Source organism: Neofelis nebulosa, chromosome 7 (genome assembly GCF_028018385.1).
Source record: "Neofelis nebulosa isolate mNeoNeb1 chromosome 7, mNeoNeb1.pri, whole genome shotgun sequence".
Taxonomy (NCBI): domain Eukaryota; kingdom Metazoa; phylum Chordata; class Mammalia; order Carnivora; family Felidae; genus Neofelis; species Neofelis nebulosa.
In genome coordinates this window covers 104,526,050-104,551,168 of record NC_080788.1, presented here as the reverse complement: position 1 = coordinate 104,551,168, position 25,119 = coordinate 104,526,050, and the positions used below count along the sequence as shown (strand labels likewise).

Below are 25,119 nucleotides of genomic sequence, written 5' to 3'. Positions count from 1 at the left end.
ATAAATGGCATACAAACTGGAAAGAAAGTAAAACTGTCACTATTTGCTGATGATATGATCTTATTTATTGACAATCACAAGGAATCTGTCAAAAAGCTGTTGGAATTAATGACTTCAGTAAAGTGTCGGGACACCAAACCAACATACAGAAGTAAGTTGCATTCCCTTACACAAATGATGAAGCATCTGAAAAAGGCAAAAAGAAAACTATCCCATTCACAACAGCATCAAAAACAAAATACTTAGGAACAAATTTAATCAGGGAAGTGAAGGATCTATATACAATGAAAAGTACAAAACGTTTTACTGAGCTTTGCTGAAAGAAATTGAAGACACAAATGGAAAGGCACCCCATGTTTATGAATCGGAAGAATAATGTTAAAATGGCCATACCACCCAAATCCATCTACAGAGTCAATGCAATCCCCATCAAAATATTAAAGGAATTCTTCACAGAAATAGAAGCAATAATCCTAAACTCTGTGTGCAACCACAGAAGACCCCAAATAGTCAAAAAATTAAAAATAGAACTACCATATGATCCAGCATTTCCACTTGTAGGCACATACCCACAGGAAATGAAAACAGGATTTCAATGAGATATATGCACTCCCGTGTTTATCTCATTATTCCCAACAGCCATTATTGGAAACCACCCCAACGCCCATCAATGAATGAATGGATAAAAAAAGACACTGTACATATACACAGTAAAATATTATTTACCCATGAGAAAGGAGGATATCCTTCCATTTGCAACAACACAGATGGACCCTGAGCGCATTATGCTAAGCAAGTCAGAGAAAATAAGTACTATAGGATATCATTTATAGGTGGAATCTAAAAAAGTTAAGCCTATGCAAAACAGAGCAAAGTGGTTACCAGGGATGGATGGGGGCAGAGGGACCTGGAGAGAGTGGTAAGATTGATGGTGTTTAAGGGTACAACTTGTAATGAGCAGCAAATTAGCCATTGAGATTTAAGGCACCATAATATGAATATAGACCATATTATTGTACTATAGTTGTGAATGTGGTAAATATTGCTACATCAGCAAGTATTTTACAACATACAAATGTATCAAAGTAACAGGACTGCACCCCTTACATTTACACAATGGTACGTGTCAAATTTATTCAACTACAAAAAGTAAATAACAAAACAATAAAAAGGGATAAGGATAGAAACTGCCTGTGCCCGCCTCTTCTTCAGCTACAAGTTGTTATGTGGAGGGACGTATGTAGTGCAGGAGCCATCTCTCAGCCCTAAGGCTGCCTGAGGAAGCCTGATTTGCACAGGGAGGGAGGGCCAAGACAGAACCAACCTGGTTCCCTGGATGTCACAGAACCACTGAAGCAATCAGCCCTGGAACTGTCTTCCCTGGCACTCCTTGTTACATGAAATAATACATTTTTATTATTGTTTAGGCCATTCCGGATGGTTTTTGTCCTCGCAAAAACATCCCGAATAAAAAAAAAAACCCAAAACTATATTAAAACTGAACATTCACCAAAACTTCTGGGTTTGATTTACATGGAAGCCTTATGAAGCCAGAGAAGCCTTATGAAGCCTTAATCTGTTTTGTTCTCTGCAATATCACATCTATGACACATGACCGGGAGCACAGCCAATACCCAATGAAAATTTTTTGAATGAATGAACGTCACTTTTTCCTTTGAACCCTATTTACATAGATTTGACCATTATTTTTCCCTCTGAAATCACCTCCCTTAAATCTATAAGAATACATTAAGAACAATGTTAATATACATTTTTTAAAAAGTAATTACTGTACATATTATAATACAGCAAGTGGAACAAGTATCAAGGAACTTCATTACTTTCAGATTTTTAGTAACAGCCTTACAAAACTCCACCATCTGAAAACCAAAATCTCCAGGGGCGCCTGGGTGGCTCAGTCGGTTAAGCAGCCGACTTCGGCTCAGGTCATGATCTTGCGGTCCGTGAGTTCAAGCCCCGCGTCAGGCTCTGTGCTGACAGCTCAGAGCCTGGAGCCTGTTTCAGATTCTGTGTCTCCCTCTCTCTGACCCTCCCCCGTTCATGCTCTGTCTCTCTCTGTCTCAAAAATAAATAAATGTTAAAAAAAAAAAAATTTTTTTTTGAAAACCAAAATCTCCAAATGTAACTAGAGGCGTCGTGTCAAGCAGATTTTTGGCCACAATTAACTGTTATAGCTGATAATAATGGGTGTTATTCTTGAAACAATGGGCTTAGTCATAGTACTTACTCCAAGAAATATGTTTTTGGAAGAGTCGAATCCGGCTGCGAATATCCGTGCTGTGTAAGGTTCACTCCTGTCGCAGACGATCCTGCAGGCAAACCTGGATATGGTGCTTTGTGTAATCTGGGCCTCATCATTGTTCTGACTGCCCGAAATTGTGTCTGTAACAACGAAGTCGATAGGGCTTTCTGTTGATCTGCCCACCTAAATAAATCAAATGCACTCATGACTCATTTTGAAAAGTATGTCACCATATTTTGTTCACATGGAATGAGTGTTCAGGATCCTTTTAACATTTATTATCTCTGCTCTGAGGGTAAGAATTTAATGGAAAAAAAATGTAGTTCTGTTCCTTTTCTTGTTTAAGTGAGATATTATAGTAACCGATCATCAGATTTTAAATATTAAGAGAAAAGCTAAATTTTTTATCTGGGAGAAAAACATGAAGTCTTGCCCCCCAACAGATTGTATTTCTTGGACCAGGTAAAAATATTATTCTAATAGAGAATTATTCTCTCCCTCACCCCTTCTGCCCCTCTATTTCTAGCTGGAAAAAAACCAAGATTTTAAAGAAAGCCAAGAAACAAAGGAACTGTTGCCCAGCCACAGGGATTGTTTTCCCTAAGTAAATCCAGTGACTCATGGCATGGGGCAAGAATAGCCCTAACCCAGACATAGACTAAATGCCTGTTGCCATACTCTCTGTAAATGGGAATGATGTAAAGGGCTATACGAGTCAGCCCAAAGTTTGGGATGTAGTCAAGTGAAATATTTAAAAAGCTGGTCTTAACATTTCAATTTTGGATTAAAAAAAAATCTCTCTTGGGAAAGTCTAAAAGAGTTGCCAATAATATTATGTTGACTTATTTTCCTTGGTAAATTTAAATGCTTCAGAAAGAATAGATTTCATGAGGAAGATCTTACAGTTCTAGAAAAGGTTTTCATATTCAATAAATCCAAATAAGGGAGGCACTGCTCTGTCCTGGAAACTGGGAAGAGTTAAGTACTTGTTTACAAATAAAAAAATTCTCAAGGGGTGCCTGGGTGGCTCAGTTGGTTAAGTGTCTGACTTTGGCTCAGGTCATGATCTCACTGTTCATGAGTTCAAGCCCCACACTGGGCTCGGTGCTGACAGCTCGGAGCCTGGAGCCTGCTTCAGATTCTGTGTCTCCCTTTCTCTCTGCCTCTCCCCCACTCGTGCTCTGTCTCTCTCTCTCAAAAATAAACTTTAAAAAAAATTTTCAAAAATCCTCAAGACAAAATATTAAAATGTTCATGTAATGCTGTTTCTATGCATCTCTTAACTAGTAAAAAGTGATAAATGTTATATATATGCCAAAGAGACTTTTTAAATTAAAATCATTTATATGTAAATAAATCATTTCTCACTAAAATATGATATTAATGTTCTCTCCTAACACTAGTGACTTTGATTCAGAAGCTGACAAGGGGAAGGACACATGGAACTCCCAGATGTGTACATATAAGCCCCCCTAAAAGTCAATTTCCCAGGTATTTTTATCGTGATCTCAAAATTCTATCTAACACATAAGATGTATTTTTCATCCAAATGAATAAAAGTAAAAAAAAAAAAAATTATCTTGCATCATTTAGCTCTGTTGGCTTCCTGGAAAATTATTACTGTATTTCTTTTGTAAATCTCACACATTTTTATATACAATCTCTATTAAGCCAACAGACAGCATTCATCTATTTTCTGTCTCTCTCTCTCTCTCTTTTTTTTTTTTTTTTTTTTACAACACTTAATTTCTTGTCCTAATGAAATGTGCCTGGCATAAATGAAACCTCTGGTTTCACTAAAACTCATCAACTTGAATAGATGCATATTGCCTGAATATATGTATTTCAGGTTTAGAAAATATATAACTTGTTTAAAATGCAGCATAAAACCTAAATTAAGAGATCTAAAACCTTACCATAGAATTCATTTTTCTAAAGTTGAGAGTCTTCCCTCTGCTAGATTCATTTAATTTTTTTTTATATTTATTTATTTTTGAGAGAATGAGAGACAGAGCATTAGCACGGGAAGAGCAGAGTGAGAGTGAGAGTGAGAGTGAGAGTGAGAGTGAGAGTGAGAGAGAGTGAGACAGAGAGAGAGAGAGAGACAGAAGCCATAGCAGGCTCCAGGCTCTGAGCTGTCAGCACAGAGCCTGATGCCAGGCTTGAACTCACAAACCTTGAGATCATGACCCGAGCCAAAGTCAGATGCTTAACTGACTGAGCCACCCAGGTGCCCTGTCTGCTAGATTCATTTAAAAGCTGGGTGTGTAACTCAGAAGCTCTGATTCAGACTGCTCTCTTTCTTTGAGCCTTTTTCTTTTCTTTTTATAAAAGCTATTCTCTTAGCGACTTTCAAGTATACAATACAGTATTATTAACTATAATCACCATGCTGTACATTCGATCCCCAGAACCTATTCATCTTACAGCTGGAAGTTTGTACTATGTGACCAACTTCTCCCTCTTTCCCCCACCCCCTCAGCCCTTGGTAACTACCATTCTAGTCTCTGCCTCCATGGTTTTGATTTTTTTTTTTTTTTTTAGATTCCACATATAATTGATATCATACAGTATTTACCTTTAATCTATTTCACTTAAAAATTTTTTTTAATTAGAAAAGTAACAAATACTTATTGCAAAATATTCTACAAATACAGAAAAGTATAAACAAGAAAATAAAGGCTACTCTAAACTCAGGAATAAACTTGTACTGTCCAATGAATAACCTTGTCCAATGAAGCTGGGGAGTGAAATGGGGTGAGTTCTACAATTGCCTGGAGCTCTCACAAAGACACGGTCTCTGACATCATTTCTGTTACCTCCATGAAGAGGGCAACGGCTCTTCAAGCTCTGTTGTAAGCTCAAAGCTAAAGCCATGCTCTAGTAGAATGTCACAGGCTTGTCACACAGAACGATTACTCTCTTCTGTAAAGGCCACTGTGATTTCATCCCAATATATTAATGTCTTGATGAATTAACTGAAATGGACTGTAAAACATGACATTTCAACTGGAACATACCGTTACAATCAATTATTTCAAGTCATGATACTTATCTGACTGGTCATGTTTGATTTGTTTATCAATTCACTCCCACTTAAATCTAACCTAAAGGGTGCCAGTAAAATTTTATACTTTCAGATACATGTTGCTTTTGCCAGGAAAAAAAAACACAACTCTAAGCCACTTTCCTACTGAAAACTCACCCCGTGCGCAAAACTTGGAACCCATCCTTTTGAATACTGGATCAACTCTACATTATCTTAAGGGGAGTCATGTAGACAAGCCAAGATGTTCCTGAATTTCACCTGATAATCATACAGTGCTGATACTCATAGAGTAACCACAGGGAGAATTTTACTGATACCACAGACAGGGCATCATTCAGCATTTTAAATTTTATATATTTTAGAAAGGTTTGGGTTTGCCTGGTTGTCAGTCGAAGTTAGTACAGGTAAGATGGCATTGAAGAACTTGGAAGGGCCTCCCTCACCTTTCCTGGACCAACGCTACCCATATCCCTGTATCTGTAACCTTATTTTCTGATGTCCCTCCTATGACAAGGATGGAATGTTGCTGCTTCTATCCAAGACCAATCTCTCTACTGATGTTGGCGTCTCCATATTCTTCCCAAGGATTTTGCTCCTGATATTGTCCCCTCTCTCTCCTGAATCTTCAATTTCTCTCTTTATACTAGATCTTGCCATCAGCTACCAAACACATTGTGAAGCTTCTCCAACTCTGTGACTCTGTGGGGGTAAAAGGACCAATTTTTTTTTTTAAACAGCAACTTGTCACTGATACTTTTTAAAAGTACAATAAAAATGAGTATTAGAAAAATGATCATCTGCTTGGGTGTTTCAGGTACTATAAAAGGTGCCGTAATGGTTTCCAAACTCCTCTCCATGTCCTACTCAGCTCATTCTGTACCATTAACAGACGCTTGGATGCTCAGCTGAGCACACTTTGAGTAGCACTGTTCTAGATTAGTCTCTCTCATCTTTAAAAACACATTCCTTCCAGGGCACCTGGATGGCTCAGTTGGTTAAGTGTCCGACTTCGGCTCAGGTCAAGATCTCACAGTTTGTGGGTTCCAGTCCCGCATCGGGCTCTGTGCTGACAGGTTGGAGCCTGGAGCCTGCTTCAGATTCTGTGTCTCTGTCTCTCTCTCTGTCCCTCCCTCACTTGCATTCTCTCTCTTAAAAATAAATACACATTGGGGCACCTGGGTGGCTCAGTCGGTTGGGTGTCCGACTTCAGCTCAGGTCACGATCTCGAGGTCCGTGAGTTCGAGCCCCGCGTCGGGCTCTGGGCTGATGGCTCAGAGCCTGGAGCCTGCTTCCGGTTCTGTGTCTCCCTCTCTCTCTGCCCCTCCCCCGTTCACGCTCTGTCTCTCTCTGTCTCTCTCTGTCTCAAAAATAAATAAACGTTAAAATAAATAAATAAACATTAACAAAAATTAAAAAACAAAACACATTCGTTCCCCTGCAAGCAGCCTTTAACCTATGGCCCCATCTCTCCAGTCCGGTTAGAGGCAATACTTCTTGAAAAACCTGTCACTAGTTACCACCCTCCCATGTCCTGACTCCTCCCTCACTCAACTTCTTTCAACCCACCCTGTGGAGTTTCTACCCCAGGGCAGTACTGATCGCACTACTGCAGAGCTCAGCCAGCACATCCTGGCACATCTGTAGCTGGTATTAGAATAATGCAGCCCGGGGTGCTTTGGTAGCTCAGTTGGTTAAGCGGTCGATGCTTGGTTTCAGTTCAGGTCATGCTGTCGTGGTTCGTGAGACTGAGCCCCCGTGTTGGGCTCTGCACGGAGTGTGGAGCCTGCCTGGGATTCTCTCTCTCCCTCTGCCCCTCCCCGGCTCCCTCGAGTGCCCTTTCTCTCAAAATAAGTAAATAAAAAAAGAAAGAATAAGGAAACCCTACAGGCTAGTTGGTAAATCGTCCCCTTCCCTTCTCTTTCTCTTCTCTCCCTAGGTAATCTCGTTAAATCCTACTATTAGCCAAAAAGTCCTGATCTTTACCAGAGCTTCAGACTATCATGCCCAATCTCCACTTCAGAATCTAATAAGCATCTCGAAATGTAACATGTTTTAAACAGAGCCTGGATTCTTCTTCAATCCCTAGATGCCCCGCCAACGACTGGTATCCAATTTGCTCAAGCTGAAACTCAGTATCAAAATATTATCCTTGATTGTTTACCTTCCTTCGCAGCCACCTGTCAACACTGCCTCCAAACACAGCTTCCTTCCTTTCATTTCTCCCACCTTAGTTCCAGTTACTGTCAATTTTTACTAGGATTGCATTGCCTTAGTCCCCAAACTGGTCTCTGTTTTCACACATGTCACCTCCATTCCTTTCGAGAGAGTACTTGAAGATATCTTTAAGAAATATCAATCAGATTGTACCCCTCCCTTGCTTAAAACTCAATTTTTTTACTTGGCCTTAAAGGCCCCACCTCTCCAAGCTCATCTCATTTCACTGTCCTCCTCCTTCACTCTGCTCCTGCTTGGGGCTTTGGTAGCCCCCATTCCTCCCCCCTGGAATGCTTATTTGTGGTCCGTTTGCCTCCTCTAGGATGCAGCCTCCATGAGAGGGGAGCCCTGGCTGTCTGTCTTCAGTAACTACAGGAGTATCTGATACATAGCAGGTGCTCCAGAAATGAAACTGATGAATGGAAGATTCTGACAGTCAGCTTGATCTCTGTGAGAGAGACACACAATGCTTTAAGACATAACTCTCTCTTTTTTTTTTTTTTTTTTTTAAGAGAGAGAGCAAGTATGAGCATGTGAAAGCAGGAGAGGGGCAGAGGGAAAGACAGAATCTCAAGCAGGCTCCGTACTCGGCACAGGGCCTGAAGCAGGACTCAACACAGGGCTCAATCGCATGACCATGAGATCAGTACCTGAGCCAAAATCAAAAGTCGGACATTCAACCGATGGAGGCACCAAGGCACCCCAAAAAATAACTATTTAAATAGCAAATATTCTTTAACTTTTCTCAACTAGATATATGCTACTTAAATATTGCCATCAAAAAGTACTATAGGGGTGCGTAGGTGGCTCAGTTGGTTAAGCATCCAACTTCAACACAGGTCATGATCTTGCGGTTCGTGGGTTTGAGCCCGGCATTGGGCTCTGTGCTGGCAGCTCAGAGCCTGGAGCCTGCTTTGGATTCTGTGTCTCCCTCTCTCTCATGCCCCTGTCATGCTCTCTCTCAAAAATAAATACGCATTAAAAACAAATAAAAGTACTATAAACCAACTAAATTAAACACCAACCAAACAAAAACCAAAAACATAAGGTATGGCAGCACCCAGGGTCCAAATTATGAAACAGAAATCTTGAGGCCTGGCTGATTTCCTTACCCTGATGGTCAATATGCATTTGGCATCATACTTCCCTTTAGGGACCCTGTAAGACATTTCATCACTTCCTTTGATTTCTTTGATAAACATTAAAAAAAAATATTTTGCTTTCTCAATAGCTACACTATTCCCTCTTTCATTTACTCCTATTCTAGAAAATTACTAAGAAACTGTTGCTATATTAACGCAGACTTTCTTACCCTTAACCCATCTCTTAAATTCAGATATAATTGATATTTTCTTCCTTAGGCAATAATATTTCCAAGTTCTGAGCCTACTGTCTGTTCCACAGTGGGAAAGGCAGCACAAGGACCTTCTTTGGTTCAGTCTGATGTTCTGCTTTTAAATTCTCAATTAACTTAGATATCATTTTATAGATAATGGCTACAATGAACAACCCTCAACACCAAGGTCCAGGCTTGAGAAATAGGAATGCTACAGTGCTTTTTGCTCAGTAACCTTTGTCTGTGGTGGGTTTGGGACATAAGAACTTGTAAAAGGAAGAAAAATTAAAACAAGCTTGATTGTTCAGGGCCTTCTGAGAATGCCTTAGTTTTACTCTGCAGAGAAATGACCTGATAGTAATCCTCCCACAGGTCTAGTTATTTTGCAAGTAGAATCAGATTATTTTAGTTAAAATGACAAATGTGTTATGTTTTCTTAGTAAATCTATAAATTCTTGTTGAATTACCACGCTTTATTTAAAGAGGTACTATGTAGAGAATGTAGAACTCCAGAGACGTAAATCTTACTTCTGCTAGTAATGCCTTTTCTGCCCTTAGTAGCTAGTTACCTTTCCTCTCAAAGACCCAAATTTCTTCAGCTATGCAATTTAAGAGGTTAGTATAGTATAATTTGGTATTTCTCAGTGTAGTCTATGAACCTCTGTGGGTCCCTGAGACTTTTTTTTTTCTTTCTTTTTTTTCTTTCTTAAATTTACATCCAAGTTAGTTAGCATATAGCACAACAATGATTTCAGGAGTAGATTCCTTACTGCCCCTTACCCATTTAGCCCATCCCCGCTCCCACAACCCCTCCAGTAACCCTCTGTTTGTTCTCCATATTTAAGAGCCCTGAGACCTTTTCTAAGGATCAGGTCCATGAAGCCAAAAATCACTTTCATAATAATACAAACGTGCCATTTGCCTTTTCCACTGTGCTAACATTTATTCTGATGGTGCTCAGGCAATCAAGTGCTTTAGCAGGAATCAAGGCAGCGGCACCAAAGTGTACTAACAGCCACTGCATTCTTCATTGCCGTGCATGTGCAGTTAAAAATAATGTCAATTTCACTTAAGTGTGCTTCTGATGAAGTGGTAATAAATTACTCTCGTTAAATATTGAGGCTTTCAAATATTCCATGTGGTGGAATAGGAAGTATGCAAAAAGCACTTAGATGTTTACAACTGTATGGAGGTTCCTCAAAAAATTAAAAACAAAACTACCATGTGATTCAGCAATCCTGTTTCTGGGTATTTATTAAAAACAAAACAAAAGAAAAACCAAAAAAACCTGAAATCAGGATCTCAAAGAGGTATCTGCTCCCCATGTTCACTGCAGCATTACTTACTGTAGCCAAGATCTAGATACAACCGGAAGGTCTGCAAAGGGTGAATGGATAAAGAAAATGTGGTATAAACATCCAATGGGATATTATTCAGTTTTACAAAAGAGGAAATCCTGCCACATGCACCAACATGCATAAACCTGGAGGATATTACAAATATTGCCCGATTCTGATTATGTGCAGTATCTACACAATCAATAGAAACAGAGCAGAATGATGGCTGCCAGGGACTGGGGGTGGAGGGAAATGGGAATCACTGTTTAATAGGTACAAAGTTTCAGTTCCACAAGATGAACGCATTCCAGAGATCTGCTGGATAACACTGTGTCTATGGTAAAGGTACTGTATCGGGCACTTATTTTGTCAGGACGATGGATCTCATGTTAAGATTCTCATGAATCTTTCGCTCATCTTGCATTTGCAGAGGTGAGGGGGAAAGTGAACAATGTGAGTGGAATGTGACTGTACAATAGTGAAGAACTATCTATATCCCAACATGTCGCTAAAGAATAGTGATGAAATTACAGGTGCCATTCCAGTGATGTGTTGATTTGAAAGTGGTAAAAAAATCGACAAACAAAAATTAAAGGAGTTTGTGACCACTAAACCAGCCCTGTAAGAAATTTTAAGGAGGACTCTCTGAAGGGAGAAAAGATGAAAAAATACACACACACACACACACACACACACACACACACACACACAAAAGCAACAGAAGATTAGAAAGGACCAGAGAACACCACCAGAAACTCCAACTCTACAAGCACCATAATGGCAATAAATTCATATCTTTCAGTATTCACTCTAAACGTCAATGGACTCAATGCTCCAATCAAAAGACAGGGTAACAGAATGGGTAAGAAAATAAGATCCATCTATATGCTGTTTACAAGAGACCCACTTTAGACCTAAAGACATTTTCAGATTGAAAATAAGTGGATGGAGAACCATCTATCATGCTAATGGTCAACAAAAGAAAGCCAGAGTAGCCATACTTATATCAGACAATCTAGACTTTAAAACGAAGACCGTATCAAGGGATGCAGAAGGGCATTTTATCATAATCAAGGGGTCTATCCACCAAGAAGGCCTAACAATTGTAAATATTTATGTGCCAAGTGTGACAGCACCCAAATATATAAATCAATTAATCACAAACATAAAGAAACTCATTGATATTAATACCATAATAGGAGACTTCAACACCCCGCTCACAGCAATGGACAGATCATCTAATCAAAAAATCAACACGGAAACAATGGCTTTGAATGACACACTGGACCAGATGGACTTAACAGATATATTCAGAACATTTCATTCTAAAGCAGCAGAATATACATTCTTCTCCAGTGCACATGGAACGTTCTCCAGAATAGACCATATACTGGGACACAAATCAGCCCTAAGCAAGTACAAAAAGATTGAGATCATACCGTGCATATTTTCAGACCACAACGCTATGAAACTTGGAACCAACCACAAGAAAAAAATTTGGAAAGGTAACAAATACTTGGAGACTGAAGAACATCCTACTAACGAATGAATGGGCTAACCAAGCAGTTAAAGAGGAAATTAAAAAGTATATGGAAGATGGGGCGCCTGGGTGGCGCAGTCGGTTAAGCGTCCGACTTCAGCCAGGTCACGATCTCGTGGTCTGTGAGTTCGAGCCCCGCGTCAGGCTCTGGGCTGATGGCTCGGAGCCTGGAGCCTGTTTCCGATTCTGTGTCTCCCTCTCTCTCTGCCCCTCCCCCGTTCATGCTCTGTCTCTCTCTGTCCCAAAAATAAATAAAAAACGTTGAAAAAAAAATAAAAAATAAAAAAGTATATGGAAGTCAATGAAAATGATAACACCACAACCCAAAACCTCTGGGACGCAGCAAAGGCGGTCATAAGAGGAAAGTATATGGCAATCCAGGCCTTCCTAAAGAAGGAAGAAAGATCTCAGATACACAACCTCACCTCACGCCTTAAGAAGCTGCAAAAAGAACAGCAAATAAAACCCCAAACCAGCAGAAGACAGGAAATAATAAAGATTAGACCTATATAATAATAAATAAATAATAATAATAAATAATAATAAAGAAATTAATGCTATCAAAACCAAAAGAAAAACAGAACAGATCAATGAAACCAGAAGCTAGTTCTTTAAAAGAATTAACAAAATTGATAAACCACTAGCCAGTTTGATCAAGAAGAAAAAGGAAAGGACCCAAATAAATAAAATCAAGAATGAAAGAGAGATCACAACCAACACAAGAGAAATAAAAATAATAGTAAGAGAATATTATGAGCAATTATATACCAATAAAATGGGTAATCTGGAAGAAATGGGCAAATTCCTAGAAACATATACACTACCAAAACTGAAACAGGAAGAAATAGATAATTGGAACAGACCCATAACCAGTAAGGAAATTGAATTAGTAATCAAAAATCTGCCAAAAAACAAAAACCCAGGGCCAGATGGCTTTCCAGGGGAATTCTACCAAACATTTAAGGAAGAGTTAACACCTATTCTCTTGAAACTGTTCCAAAAAATAGAAATGGAAGGAAAACTTCCAAACTCTTTCTATGAAGCCAGCATTACATTGATTCCAAAACCACACAGAGACCCCACTAAAAAGGAGACCTATAGACCAATTTCCCTGATGAACATGGATGCAAAAATCCCCAACAAGATACTAGCCAACCGGATCCAACAATACGTTAAAAAATATTCACCATGACCAAGTGGGATTCATACCTGGGATGCAGGGCTGGTTCAATATCCGCAAAACAATTAACATGATTCATCACATCAATAAAAGAAAGGACAAGAACCATATGATCCTCTCAACAGATGCAGAGAAAGCATTTGACAAAAATACAGCATCCTTTCTTGATAAAAACCCTCAAGAAAGTAGGGATAGAAGGAGCATACCTCGAGATCATAAAAGCCATATATGAAGATCCAATGCTAATATCATCCTCAATGGGGAAAAACTGAGAGCTTTCCCCCTAAGGTCAGGAACAAGACAGGGATGTCCACTCTCACCACTGTTATTCAACATAGTATTGGAAGTCTTAGCCTCTGCAATCAGACAACACAAAGAAATAAAAGGCATCCAAATAGGCCAGGAGGTCAAACTTTCACTCTTCGCAGATGACATGACAGTCTATATGGAAAACCCAAAAGATTCCACCAAAAAACTGCTAGAATTGATTCATGAATTCAGCAAAGTTGCAGGATATAAAATCAATGCACAGAAATCGGTTGCATTCCTATACACCAACAAGGAGGCAATGGAAAGAGAAATCAAGGAATCAATCCCATTTGCAGTTGCACAAAAAAACCATAAAATAACTAGGAATAAATCTAACCAAAGGTGAAAAAAATCTATACACTGTAAACTATAGAAAGCTTATGAAAAAATTTGAAGAAGACACAAAAAAATGGAAAAAGATTCCATGCTCCTGGATAGGAAGAACAAATATTGTTAAAATGTCAATACCACCCAAAGCAATCTACATATGCAGTGCAATCCCTATCAAAATAACACCAGCATTCTTCAAATCCTAAAATTTGTATGGAACCAGAAAAGACCCTGAGTAGCCAAAGCAATCTTGAAAAAGAAAACCAAAGCAGGAGGCATCAAAATCCCAGACTTCAGGCTATACTACAAAGCTGTAATCATCAAGACAGTATGGTACTGGCACAAGAACAGACACTCAGATCAATGGAACAGAACAGAGAACCCAGAAATGGACCCGCAAACATATGGCCAACAAATCTTTGACACAGCAGGAAAGAATATCCAATGGAATAAAGACAGTCTCTTCAGCAAATGGCATTGGGAAAACTGGACAGCAACATGAAGAAGAATGAACCTGGACCACTTTCTTACACCATACACAAAAATGAACTCAAAATGGATGAAAGACCTCAATGTAAGACAGGAAGCCATCAAAATCCTCAAGGAGAAAGCAGGCAAAAACCTCTTTGATCTCGCCTGCAACAACTTCTTTTTTTTTTTTTTTTATAAATTTTTTTTTTTTTCAACGTTTTTTTTTTTTATTTATTTTTGGGACAGAGAGAGACAGAGCATGAACGGGGGAGGGGCAGAGAGAGAGGGAGACACAGAATCGGAAACAGGCTCCAGGCTCCGAGCCATCAGCCCAGAGCCTGACGCGGGGCTCGAACTCACGGACCGCGAGATCGTGACCTGGTTGAAGTCGGACGCTTAACCAACTGCGCCACCCAGGCGCCCCTCGCCTGCAACAACTTCTTACTCAACACGTCTCTGGAGGTAAGGGAAACAAAAGCAAAAATGAACTACTGGGACCTCATCAAAATAAAAAGTTTCTGCACAGTGAAAGAAACAATCAGCAAAACTAAAAGGCAACACACAGAATGGGAGAAGATTTTTGCAAACGACATGTCAGATAAAGGGTTAGTATCCAAAATCTATAAAGAACTTAGCAAACTCAACACCCAAAAAACAAAGAATCCCGTGAAGAAATGGGCAAAAGACATGAATAGACACTTTTCCAAAGAAGACATCCAGATGGCAAACAGACACATGAAAAAATGCTCCACATCACTCATCATCAGGGAAATACAAATCAAAACCACAATGAGATACCACCTTACACCTGTCAGAATGGCTAACATTAACAACTCAGGCAACAACAGATGTTGGTGAGGATGTGGAGAAAGAGGGTCTCTTTTGCATTGTTGGTGGCCATGCAAGCTGGTGCAGCCACTCTGGAAAAGAGTATGGAGATTCCTCAAAAAACTAAAAATAGAACTACCCTACAACCCAGCAATTGCACTACTAGGCATTTATCCAAGGGATACAGGTGTGCTGTTTCGAAGCGACACTATTGACAATAGCCAAGGTATGGAAAGAGCCCAAATGTCCATTGATGCATGAATGGATAAAGAAAATGTGCTATATATATACAATGGAGTATTACTCGGCAATCAAAAAGAATGAAATCTTGTCATTTGCAACTACATGGATGGAACTAGAGGGTATTATGCTAAGTGAAATTTGTCAGAGAAAGAAAAATCATATGACTTCACTCATATGAGGACTTTAAGAAACAAAACAGATGAACATAAGTGAAGGGAAACAAAAATAATATAAAAACAGGGAGGGGGACAAAACAGAAGAGACTCATAAATATGGAGAACAAACTAAGGGTCGCTGGAGGGGTTGTGGGAGGGGGATGGGCTAAATGGGTAAGGGGCATTAAGGAATCTACTCCTGAAATCATTGTTTGACTATATGCTAATTAATTTGGATGTAAATTTTAAAAAATAAAAACAAAACAAACAAAAAAGAAAGTGGTAAAAACTGTACCACCGACCACTGTACAATTTTCTTGATGCTTTTTTTTTTTGGTATTGAGAATCTGTTCTCTAGGTAAGACATGTGTAAAAAACCTATGTAAAAAATCTTGTAAATAGAAGATTTATTTGGAAATCTTGGAATCTTGGAAAATAATTTTGGGAAGTATTAAAATATTATTATGAAGTCCACTAAAATCATCAACAGGGAAGTGTAGGCATACATTTATTTAGGAAGAGATTTTCTCTGGTTGAAGGAGAAGAAAAAACATTTAGAATGTTATAAAATGGAATGGCATGACTAAAACCACTGTTAATATTTTGTGTATGATAAGTATTACTTTTGGGGCCCTTAATTAATTTGTCCATATCTAGGACTATGACACTATCTAGGATTGTTTAGCTTTTTATAAAATAGCTAACACATTCACATGGTTCAAAAATCATAGTGTGAAATAGCCCCCCATGTCCCCCCTACCCAGACCTCTTCCCCACAAAGGCAGCTGCTTTAGTAATAATGTCTGATTTGTCCTCTTGGAGATTTTTAGTGCATATAAGCATTATTTAAATCATTTATCTATGCTAATATTTAATAATATACTATTTAATATTTAATAACAAATTTATTACTATTTAAGATTAGCTAATCTTTTTTAAAATGTTTACTTTTTAAAAAAATGTTTTTAAAAAAATATTTATTTATTTTTGAGAGAGAGACAGAGTGTGAGCAGGGGAGGAGCAGAAAGAGAGGGAGACACAGAATCTGAAGCAGGCTCCAGGCCCTGAGCTGTCAGCCCAGAGCCCAATGCAGGGCTCAAACCCATGAACTGTGAGATCATGATCTGAGCCAAGTCCAACGTTCAACCGACTGAGCCACCCAGGTGTCCCTAAAATGTTTCATTTTGAGAGAGAGAGAGAGAGAGCACACGTGCAAGTGCATGAGTTGTGGAGGGGCAGAGGGAGAGAGGGAGAGAGAGAATGACAAGCAGGTTCCACTCTGTCAGCTCAGAGCACAACGCAGGGCTCGATCCCACAACCTGAGCCTAAATCAAGAGTCGGAAATCAAGAATCGGACGTTCAACTGACTGAGCCACCCAGGCACCCCAAAGATTAAATAATCTAATTGAATATATTATCAATGGCTCAATATAATTAATAATACTAGTATTTAATTCATTAACTATGTTTGGAGCTCTTTCCACATCCACACAAGCTTTTTCTTCTTCTCTTTTAGTCTTGGAGACCTCCACTGTATGGCTGTACCTGAATTTACCGAACCGGTCCCCTACTGAAGGACATTTAGGTTGTTCACAATCTTTGGCTACTAAATCTTGCTTTGAGCAATCACTTGGTAAAAATGTAATTCTGCATGTATGTAGGGGTATCTTTTGGGTAAATCTCTAGAAACAAAAGAGCGGAGTCAAAGAGTGCAAGCATTTTTCATTTTCACCAGCATCTCTAACTCACTGCTGCACACAGGTCATACCAGTTTATAGGAGTAGGAGAGGGTTTTCCCACATCTCTGACAAGACCTTTCAGATTTTTGCCAATCTGATAAGTGAAACATAATGTGGCTGTGCGATGCGAAGCCACATTTCTCTTTTTGAAGTAGGTTGAGCATATTTTCTTATTTTTCAGAACTACTTATTCCCCCTTTAGGATGCGATCTATGATATTGTTTTGACACTCGTTTTAATACCATTTCATAATTTAACTCTCCATACAGAAATGCAAAGCCTATGGACACCTGCGTGGCTCAGTAGGTTAAGTGTCCAACCTCGGCTCAGGTCATGATCTCACAGAGCCTGCTTTGGATCCTCTGTCTCCCTCATTCTGTCTCTCTTCTCTCTCTCTCAAATAAAAGCATAAAAAAAAAAAAAAAAAGAAAGAAAGAAAGAAAGAAAGAAAGAAAGAAAGAAAGAAAGAAAGAAAGAAAGGCAGGCAAAACCTCATGGCTCCCAATTTGAGTTTGATTTTTTTTCCTTTATTAGCCTTAATTTTAATTTTTTGTTGTTTTAAAGCACCAAATCTTGAATATATTATAATTTCTCTTCTTCCTAAATTGATGATTTTTTTCCCTTTTCATTTCCTTCCTTCTGCTTTCTTTTGATCTATTTTTGGACTTCCTATTATATACCTCTAATAGGAACCACTATTCGTGACCCTGTTCTGTATTTTCTTACTTTCATTTTTTAAAGAGAACTCTTAGAGACCAATGGTTAGTTTCTTGATTTCCTTCCTCCTTCCCTCCCTTCTATAATGAAAGCACTTCAATTTTTATATTTCCTTCTGAGTATGAGGTCAGTCACATCCCTTGAGTTTTGCTATATAATGTTCTATAGTTCTTTTTAAAAAGGCCTATACTTGTAGTATCAATGTCCTTTCTGATTCAAGTGTTATTTAGGAAGTATTTTGAACATGTTTGCTTTTCAAAGTGATTGGTTTAAAAAATTTTCATTCTAAAATAAAAATAATGTGTATTTGTACACATAAAGCTAAGAATGTAGCTTGTCTGCAATTTTAGAACTAAGTTTTTTCTTAGTCTTTCAAAAACCAAATAGGAATTAATTTTTATATTATCCTTATGTCCTTCTCCTTGTACATCACTAAACGCTATTGTGCCAAAAGGTCTGACTACATATCAAAATGAAGGAAAGTGTGCTAAAATTTCCACGAAGGAGAGGAAGATGTGTCATGGGGATGTAACATACAGCACGGTGCCTATGGTAAATAATACTGCGTTGTATATTTGAAAGTAGCCAGGAGAGTGGATCTTAAAAAGCTGTCATCCCAAGAAAAAAACTTTGCAATTATGTGTGGTGACAAATGTTAGCTGAACTTACTGTAGTGATTATTTTGTAATATGCACAAATACAGAACTATCATACTGTATGCCCAAAACTAACGGTAAGGACACCACATTAAACAAGAGAAATAAAGACATTACCTGAAACATATCCGTATCTTTATCATGTGTGTATTCCACCACCACAGTCTGATTCCTTGACAGAGTATACGATATACTGTGTTGACCTTTGCAGCTGATAGCCTAATAATGAAATAAAAACATAGACATTCAACAAAATCTCGTTTCAACAACTGCAATTCTGTTTGTAGTTAACAGACATCACTTTGCCAGCCAAATCAATACAAGCCAAGCCAACGTGTTTTTTGTTTGTTTTTAATCAGAACCTGTTCCTGTGCTGTGCCCTGAATTAGACAAACTAACAGCCATGACTCCGGTTTTACCCAATACTGTATCTTCATATGAACAATATTTAAGTCAAATCAAATTTACCAGTTTGCAAGACTTGATTTAATCATGTCTCAGGAAAAACATATATTTTCTCCATATTACTGTAACTAAATGATAGAAATTTTAGATTAATAGGGTTTATTAAAAAATTTATTTTTGGGTGCCTGGATGGCTCAGTCAGTTAAGCACCCAACTCCTGGTTTTGGCTCAGGTCATGATCTCACAGTTGTGAGATCAAGCTCTGCACCGGGCTCCACGATGAACGTGGATCCTGCTTAAGAGTCTCTATCCTCCCTCTGCCCTTCCCCTGCTCATGCATGCATGCACTCTCAAATAAAAAGATAAGAACAATAATTTAACACTACAGCAGTAAGTCAATGGCATTTTGTTACACCTTCCCCATGCAATAGAGATGATAATCATAGTAAAAAATAAATATCACTGCAAAATGTAAATGTTCTTTAAGGATTTCTCTATATCCATCTGGCCAATGATAATCATACAAGATTCAATATGGCATTGAACAGAATATAAGTAGTTGTTTAACCCAGGTATTTACTAAGTTAATAAATAAGGAAACTAAGTCAATTTCATCTTTTCTGTTTTTAGACTAAAGCTAACAGTCTTCTTCAAAGAATCTAGAGGCCAGTAATACAATATTCTTATTGTCTCCACAATGATATATTTGAACACATCTTAAGTTGTGGTCACACACTTTTAACACTTCCACATTAACAAAGAAGTTTATTTAAATTGTACTCCAAATTATTTCAATTACATTTTATCCATTCCACTTCAACCTCATTTATCTTCATTTCTACTCTTTTACATTAAGTATAATAAATAAAATTTTAATGAGCCTTTCTATTAAACATTTATCGAATAATGACACTATGAAGACCAAGAAAGCATTTGGAAGTAGCTGGACATAGAAAGCATGTTAATGAAAATGTACTCTGAACATTTATATTTGACTAATATAATTGCTTAGTGCCAAAAATAGTACAAAATTCCAAATCAACTTTGAAGTTAGCCTGGTTAATCTCATGGTTATTTAATCATCTGCCCTGAGGAACTTCGTGACTGAACTGTTTTGTTCTACGTGCTTCATTAAGACAATATAAGTATTAGAAATAATTTAAATATTTAATATGGCCAGAAATCTAAAACAGACTCCTTAGACTACTCAAGTCCACTAATAAAAATAGCCTTAAATTTTCATTGGTCTGAGTCCGGTAAATTCAATGGTTTTGATAAAAGTGACATTTTTTTGAAAGCGAAGCTAATAAAGAGCTATTTTCAAGATAAATAGACAATGGATGTTTATAGCTATATGAAAACACCCACTTTAAGAAAAATAATTTTATCCAACTCAAACTTATTAAAACTAGCAATCGGGGGGTGATTATTTATAAACTAATTTTAGGTTTCCTGAAAAAGTGTCTATTGCATTTAGAAGTATTCAATTTACAAATATCTCAGCCCAAAACACAACTTTCATGACGCATACATTACATGAAGAAGAAATGCCTGTACTTTGTCAATTATCTGCACACTGAGAAGCTAACAAGTGCCATAAAAGAACTCCCTTTAAAAAGTTACACTTTTTGGTATGATTGTACCTTCTTAAGTACAGTGTTTTCTCAAACTTCCATCAAAGCTGCCTGAACTGGAAGAGAGTCACCTGAACCTTGGAGACATCTGAGAAAGTACCCTGCAGTGAAGTTTCTCATATTAAAACATTTTACCTTAAGATTATTATAAATTTTGTATTCTCCTCCATAATATACTGGCTAGTTTTAACATTTAAACATTTCCAAATTTGCTGGGAAACTAATGCCCCGGGAAGACTTGCTGGGCTCACCCCATAACCTGGCATAGCCCTGGGCATGGGACCCCACAGACACTTCCAGGCCACTCTGGGAAATACCTGCAAATAGCCATTTTACAGGCCCCAAGTTGTTAGTGGGCCCCATTGTTCTAACTTGTTTACTCAAACTATTCTTGTGACCCAAGTTATGAAAAGGGCTACTGATAGAGAAGCCATACCCAGGAACTGCTCCCAGTACAGGGAAGCACACAACCTAGGCTGACCCCCCGCTGCTCCCCCTCAAACATGGAAGCAAGCACAGAGACTCTGAACCCTTGAATGCCTGATCCAGGGCACCTTGCGTGTTGAGCCCACATAAAGAAAATTTACAGTTTCAAGCTTTTGCCCACTTTTTATGTGGCTGAACGTGAACAACTGGGGAGTTAGGAAAGGTGAATGCTTTTGGGTTAGGGAAATGCTTTTCCTGAGACTTTTTGATGAAGAAAGTACCAGCAGCGGGCTATATTCCAGATGCCTCTGATGTAGGGAAGATGGAGAAGTGGGAAAAGAGGTTCTGCAGGGAGACATGAGAAGGTGGTGAATGGCTCTGAGCTGGCAGGTAATGTACTCCCTGTGGCAGGGATGGCCAAGGAACTTCAGAATGGGAGTGATATCCACCTTCACGCCACTTCCAGTTCTCACCGTGACTTCCCTCTGTGAGTGCCAAGCCAGGAGCTCACTGCCTGTCCTGAGTTCTCAGTGCTGGTGTTGTGACACGTTTCACCCACAGGGAAGAAGCATGGTGATGAGCTGGCCCTTAGAACGCTGGGAGTTAAGCCAGGACTGAGATCTGGAGTAAAAGGTGGCAGTCAAAACCAGGCCACCTGAGGCCATTGATGGCAACCTCAGAAACAAATGGAGAGATGCAGACTTCCCTGGATTACACACACTGGGCTCACGTGATCCTGTCTGCATATTAAAGCCAAGAGTGGGGCCAGATTTGGTTAGCTGGGGAGAAAATTAGAAGACCGTGTAAGCTTGAAATCTGGTTTTGTTTTCTTTCTGGCAAGTACCTAAGGCATTACGCTCTTTTCTTGTTAGAAGTACCCATTTTTCAACAAGACTTTTAACATTTAAAATACGACTTTCAGGGGCGCCTGAGTGGCTCAGTCGGTTGAGCGTCCTGACTTTGGCCCAGGTCATGATCTTGCAGTGACTTCCAGCCCTGCGTTGGGCTCTGTGCTGACAGCTCGGAGCCTGGAGCCTGCTTCCCATTCTGTGTCTCCCTCTCTCTCTGCCCCTCCCCCACTCATGCTCTGTCTCTGTGTCAAAAATAAACTTTTAAAATACAACTTTCAGAAATTCAGCTTCTAGTCAATTACAGATTCACGGATTTGAGTCCATCATCGCAGGTATCTCGGAAATAAAAATTTCCCCAAAGTAACAAGTTGCTTTGAAATCTACTTCTGAAATATACAGGGGAGTAGTGAGGTCTTCTCCTGGCACTCACTAGAATGTAGTTCAAACACAATTACTGTGACATAATGTAATTTTTATTACACTAACTCAAACTTGGAAACTAGGTGCTTTAAAATTGTAAGGAAAACCAGCCCAACTTCCCTGGTGGCCAGTGCTGATTTCCAGTATCCACTTTACTGCTGTGAGGAGGGGGCAGAGACGATGACTCTCTCTCATTGCCCAGTGAGTGCCTTTATCTATCCTTCCGTCCCCAGCGCTGAGGGCCCGGCAGGCATTCAACGAATGTCAGACAACTGAATGAGCTGCTACAGATACAAGGTGAGATTTAAAGGTTCCTTCCTCCTTCCTCAGGTCTCCCCTTCCCTCCCCTGCCCTCCTTTTCATCTGCAAAGGTACCCACGGTGACACCTCGGCTTAAATTTACTGCAGGTGACTTTTACTGGGTTAAAAATACCACAGTTGGACAATTACAGATTAGACAATTACAACTACAGAGCCACAGAATAAAGGATTCCAACTTTATCCAGCTTCTGACAATCATGGCACGTCCTTTGGATATTACATATATATACACATATATATACACACACATATACATATGTATACACACATATACATATACATATGTATATGTGTGTATATGTGTGTGTGTGTGTGTATATATACACACACACACACACACACACACATATAGTGTGGGAGCACTAACCTGCGATCCCAGGTGCCCACACTAGGACCCTTCAGAGCCAAGACAGTTTCTTCTCAGCCAAGGATCTACATTTTCTTTAGCTTTACTCAGACTCTGTTCAGCTCAGTCAGCCTCTGCCACTCAGGAGAGCTACAACTGGTTGTCCTGGTTCAACTCAGACTAAACGTCAGGGAGTTTTCTGAGCTTCCAGACTCTAAAACAAACATGGCTCATAATGTCTACAGAATTTTCTTGCTCATATAAAACAGAAGATACGTATATAAAAGCACATATGGAAATATAGAAAGGGTAACGATGCCAGAAGGGCAATCCTGTAAGATGCAAAATGGGATGGATACAGGTTTTCATGGCAGCCAGAGAGTTCTCACACAAATTCTAAGAGGGAAATGATCAGATATTGTTTGTTATGAAACAGTGGGATCAGCTCTCAACCACAGAGTAGAAGGGAAAGGCCCACTGCAAAACTAACTGGTTTCTAGAAAATACTATTTATTATAGTTATGATTTACCCTATCTAATTCAAGCTCTATAAGGCTGCTAAGTGAGCCTTTATCAACTGTGTAGGGAGAGAAAATGGAATTCATCACTGTGACAGACATTGCTGGTTACCTACTTAGTGCCTTTCTCCCTGCTGAGTTGGTTTTCCATGAAAAAGCCTGAAAACGCCAATCTCCTAGGCCCTGAAACTTGCACAGGGAAACCTGACCCAACCCTAACCAGCGGGACTTAGGAGAAATCTGGTGTGGACCTCCTGGGAATGGGAGCCATCAGGAGACTTCTTCCTTTCTCTGTTATTAAAATGTCGCTGTGGCGTGTGGACTGGAGGTGGCCATCTAGCAACGTGGAAAGGAGGTTAGAAGACTCTCAGGAAGGTGGACAAAGCCCTGACATCTTGGAGCTGAACCACACCTGGAACTACCTGCCCCAGACTTCTTCTGAGAGAAAAATGAGGGTTTTAAGTTTGTTTTTAGTTGGTGTGGACTGCAAGTAACAAAATACCCATCCCTATATTGTTTGGCCCTAACTTTCTCCTCCTGGGTTTCCTATTTCAGTCAATGGCACAACCATATTCCCGATCACTCACACTTAAAACAGCCCTCTCTTGCCACTGTTGTTCATAGACAATCAGCATTACCGTAATTAAAGCCAGGAGCACTGATTTTACTGCATCAAGGCAAAAATCAAACACAAATGGAACAAACAATATGTAACATTTCATGCTTTCTCTTCAAATATGAAGTATTTGTTGGGCAAAACTGATTTATTCCCCAAAGGAGTTTTGCAACCAGCTCTTTTACAGACTACAGCTTTCTGCTCTGGAGATTACTAGGCATCACCTAATTCATCTTTCCTAAATCTGGGCTGCCCTCGGGAACTTGCTTGACCACAACAGAATGCACGAGAAGTGACATATAGGGCTTCCGAGGCTGGGACATATAGGACGTGTAGCTTCTCCTCGGCACAGCACCCTGGAACCTTCGCTCTTGGGAGTCCCGAGCCCCCACATGAGAAGTGTAGCCATCCAGAGGCCACCATACTACAAGGGGAGGCCATGCAGACGGCAATGCCACATGGGGAGACAGAGGCCACGGAGCAGCAAGACCCAGACACAGGGATGAAGAAGCCACCTTGGGAGTGGATCCTCCAGGTCCAACTGCCCCCAAATTCACCACGTGGGTCAGAGAGACACCGCCCATGTGGGCCCTTCCCAAATTCCTGATTCACAGAATTATGAACCAGATCAAGTGGTTTTTGCTAAGTTTGTCGCACAGAAAAGACAACTGGACCAATCAGTTTTCAAGACCCATCGGTGTTAGAGCCTTTCTTCTGTCTTAGGTGACTTCTCACTTATGACACCATGGGGCTGCGTGCACTCCCCTTACCTCTGTCCGAGGCTACGGGACTGGGTATAGGGACCCCAGCAGGTAGCATAATGCCTCACACAGAGCAGGGGTTAGGTTTTTAAGGGCAGTTTCATGTGCTCCTGAACGTAAGCTAAGAGGTGGCTGGCTGTGGTTTGCGTAAATAGTTTCACTGTGATAATCTTCAGTTGTTGAATGAGATGTAAACAAAGTTTTATATTAGTATTTAAGATTAATATTTATAGACTAACACATCAAAGAAATCTGTAAGGCATTCTCAGGGGAGGCAAAGCCAACCAGACATGTCACATGGACAATCTTCATTCCTTACACATTTGGATCAGGAATAGAAGGGATACTTAGGCAAGAACAAAGAAATAGCCACTGACATTAGACCCTGAAGGCAAACTTTGGCAAACCACAAGTACTGTGTATACCAATGGAGCATGCCTTACTACAGTAGATC

At 39.5% G+C, this 25,119-nt stretch overlaps 1 protein-coding gene across 1 annotated transcript in view; it reads right to left on the bottom strand.

Annotated features, from left to right (window-relative positions):
* Positions 1 to 25,119, bottom strand: part of PELI2 (pellino E3 ubiquitin protein ligase family member 2) — a 204,114-nt gene that overhangs the window by 20,595 nt on the left and 158,400 nt on the right. The window contains exons 3-4 of the mRNA XM_058739135.1: positions 18,485 to 18,586; positions 2,249 to 2,446 (exon numbers count right to left, since the gene is read on the bottom strand). Of these exons, the coding sequence (XP_058595118.1) occupies positions 2,249 to 2,446; positions 18,485 to 18,586 (300 nt within the window). The remainder of the gene's footprint in view (positions 1 to 2,248; positions 2,447 to 18,484; positions 18,587 to 25,119) is intronic.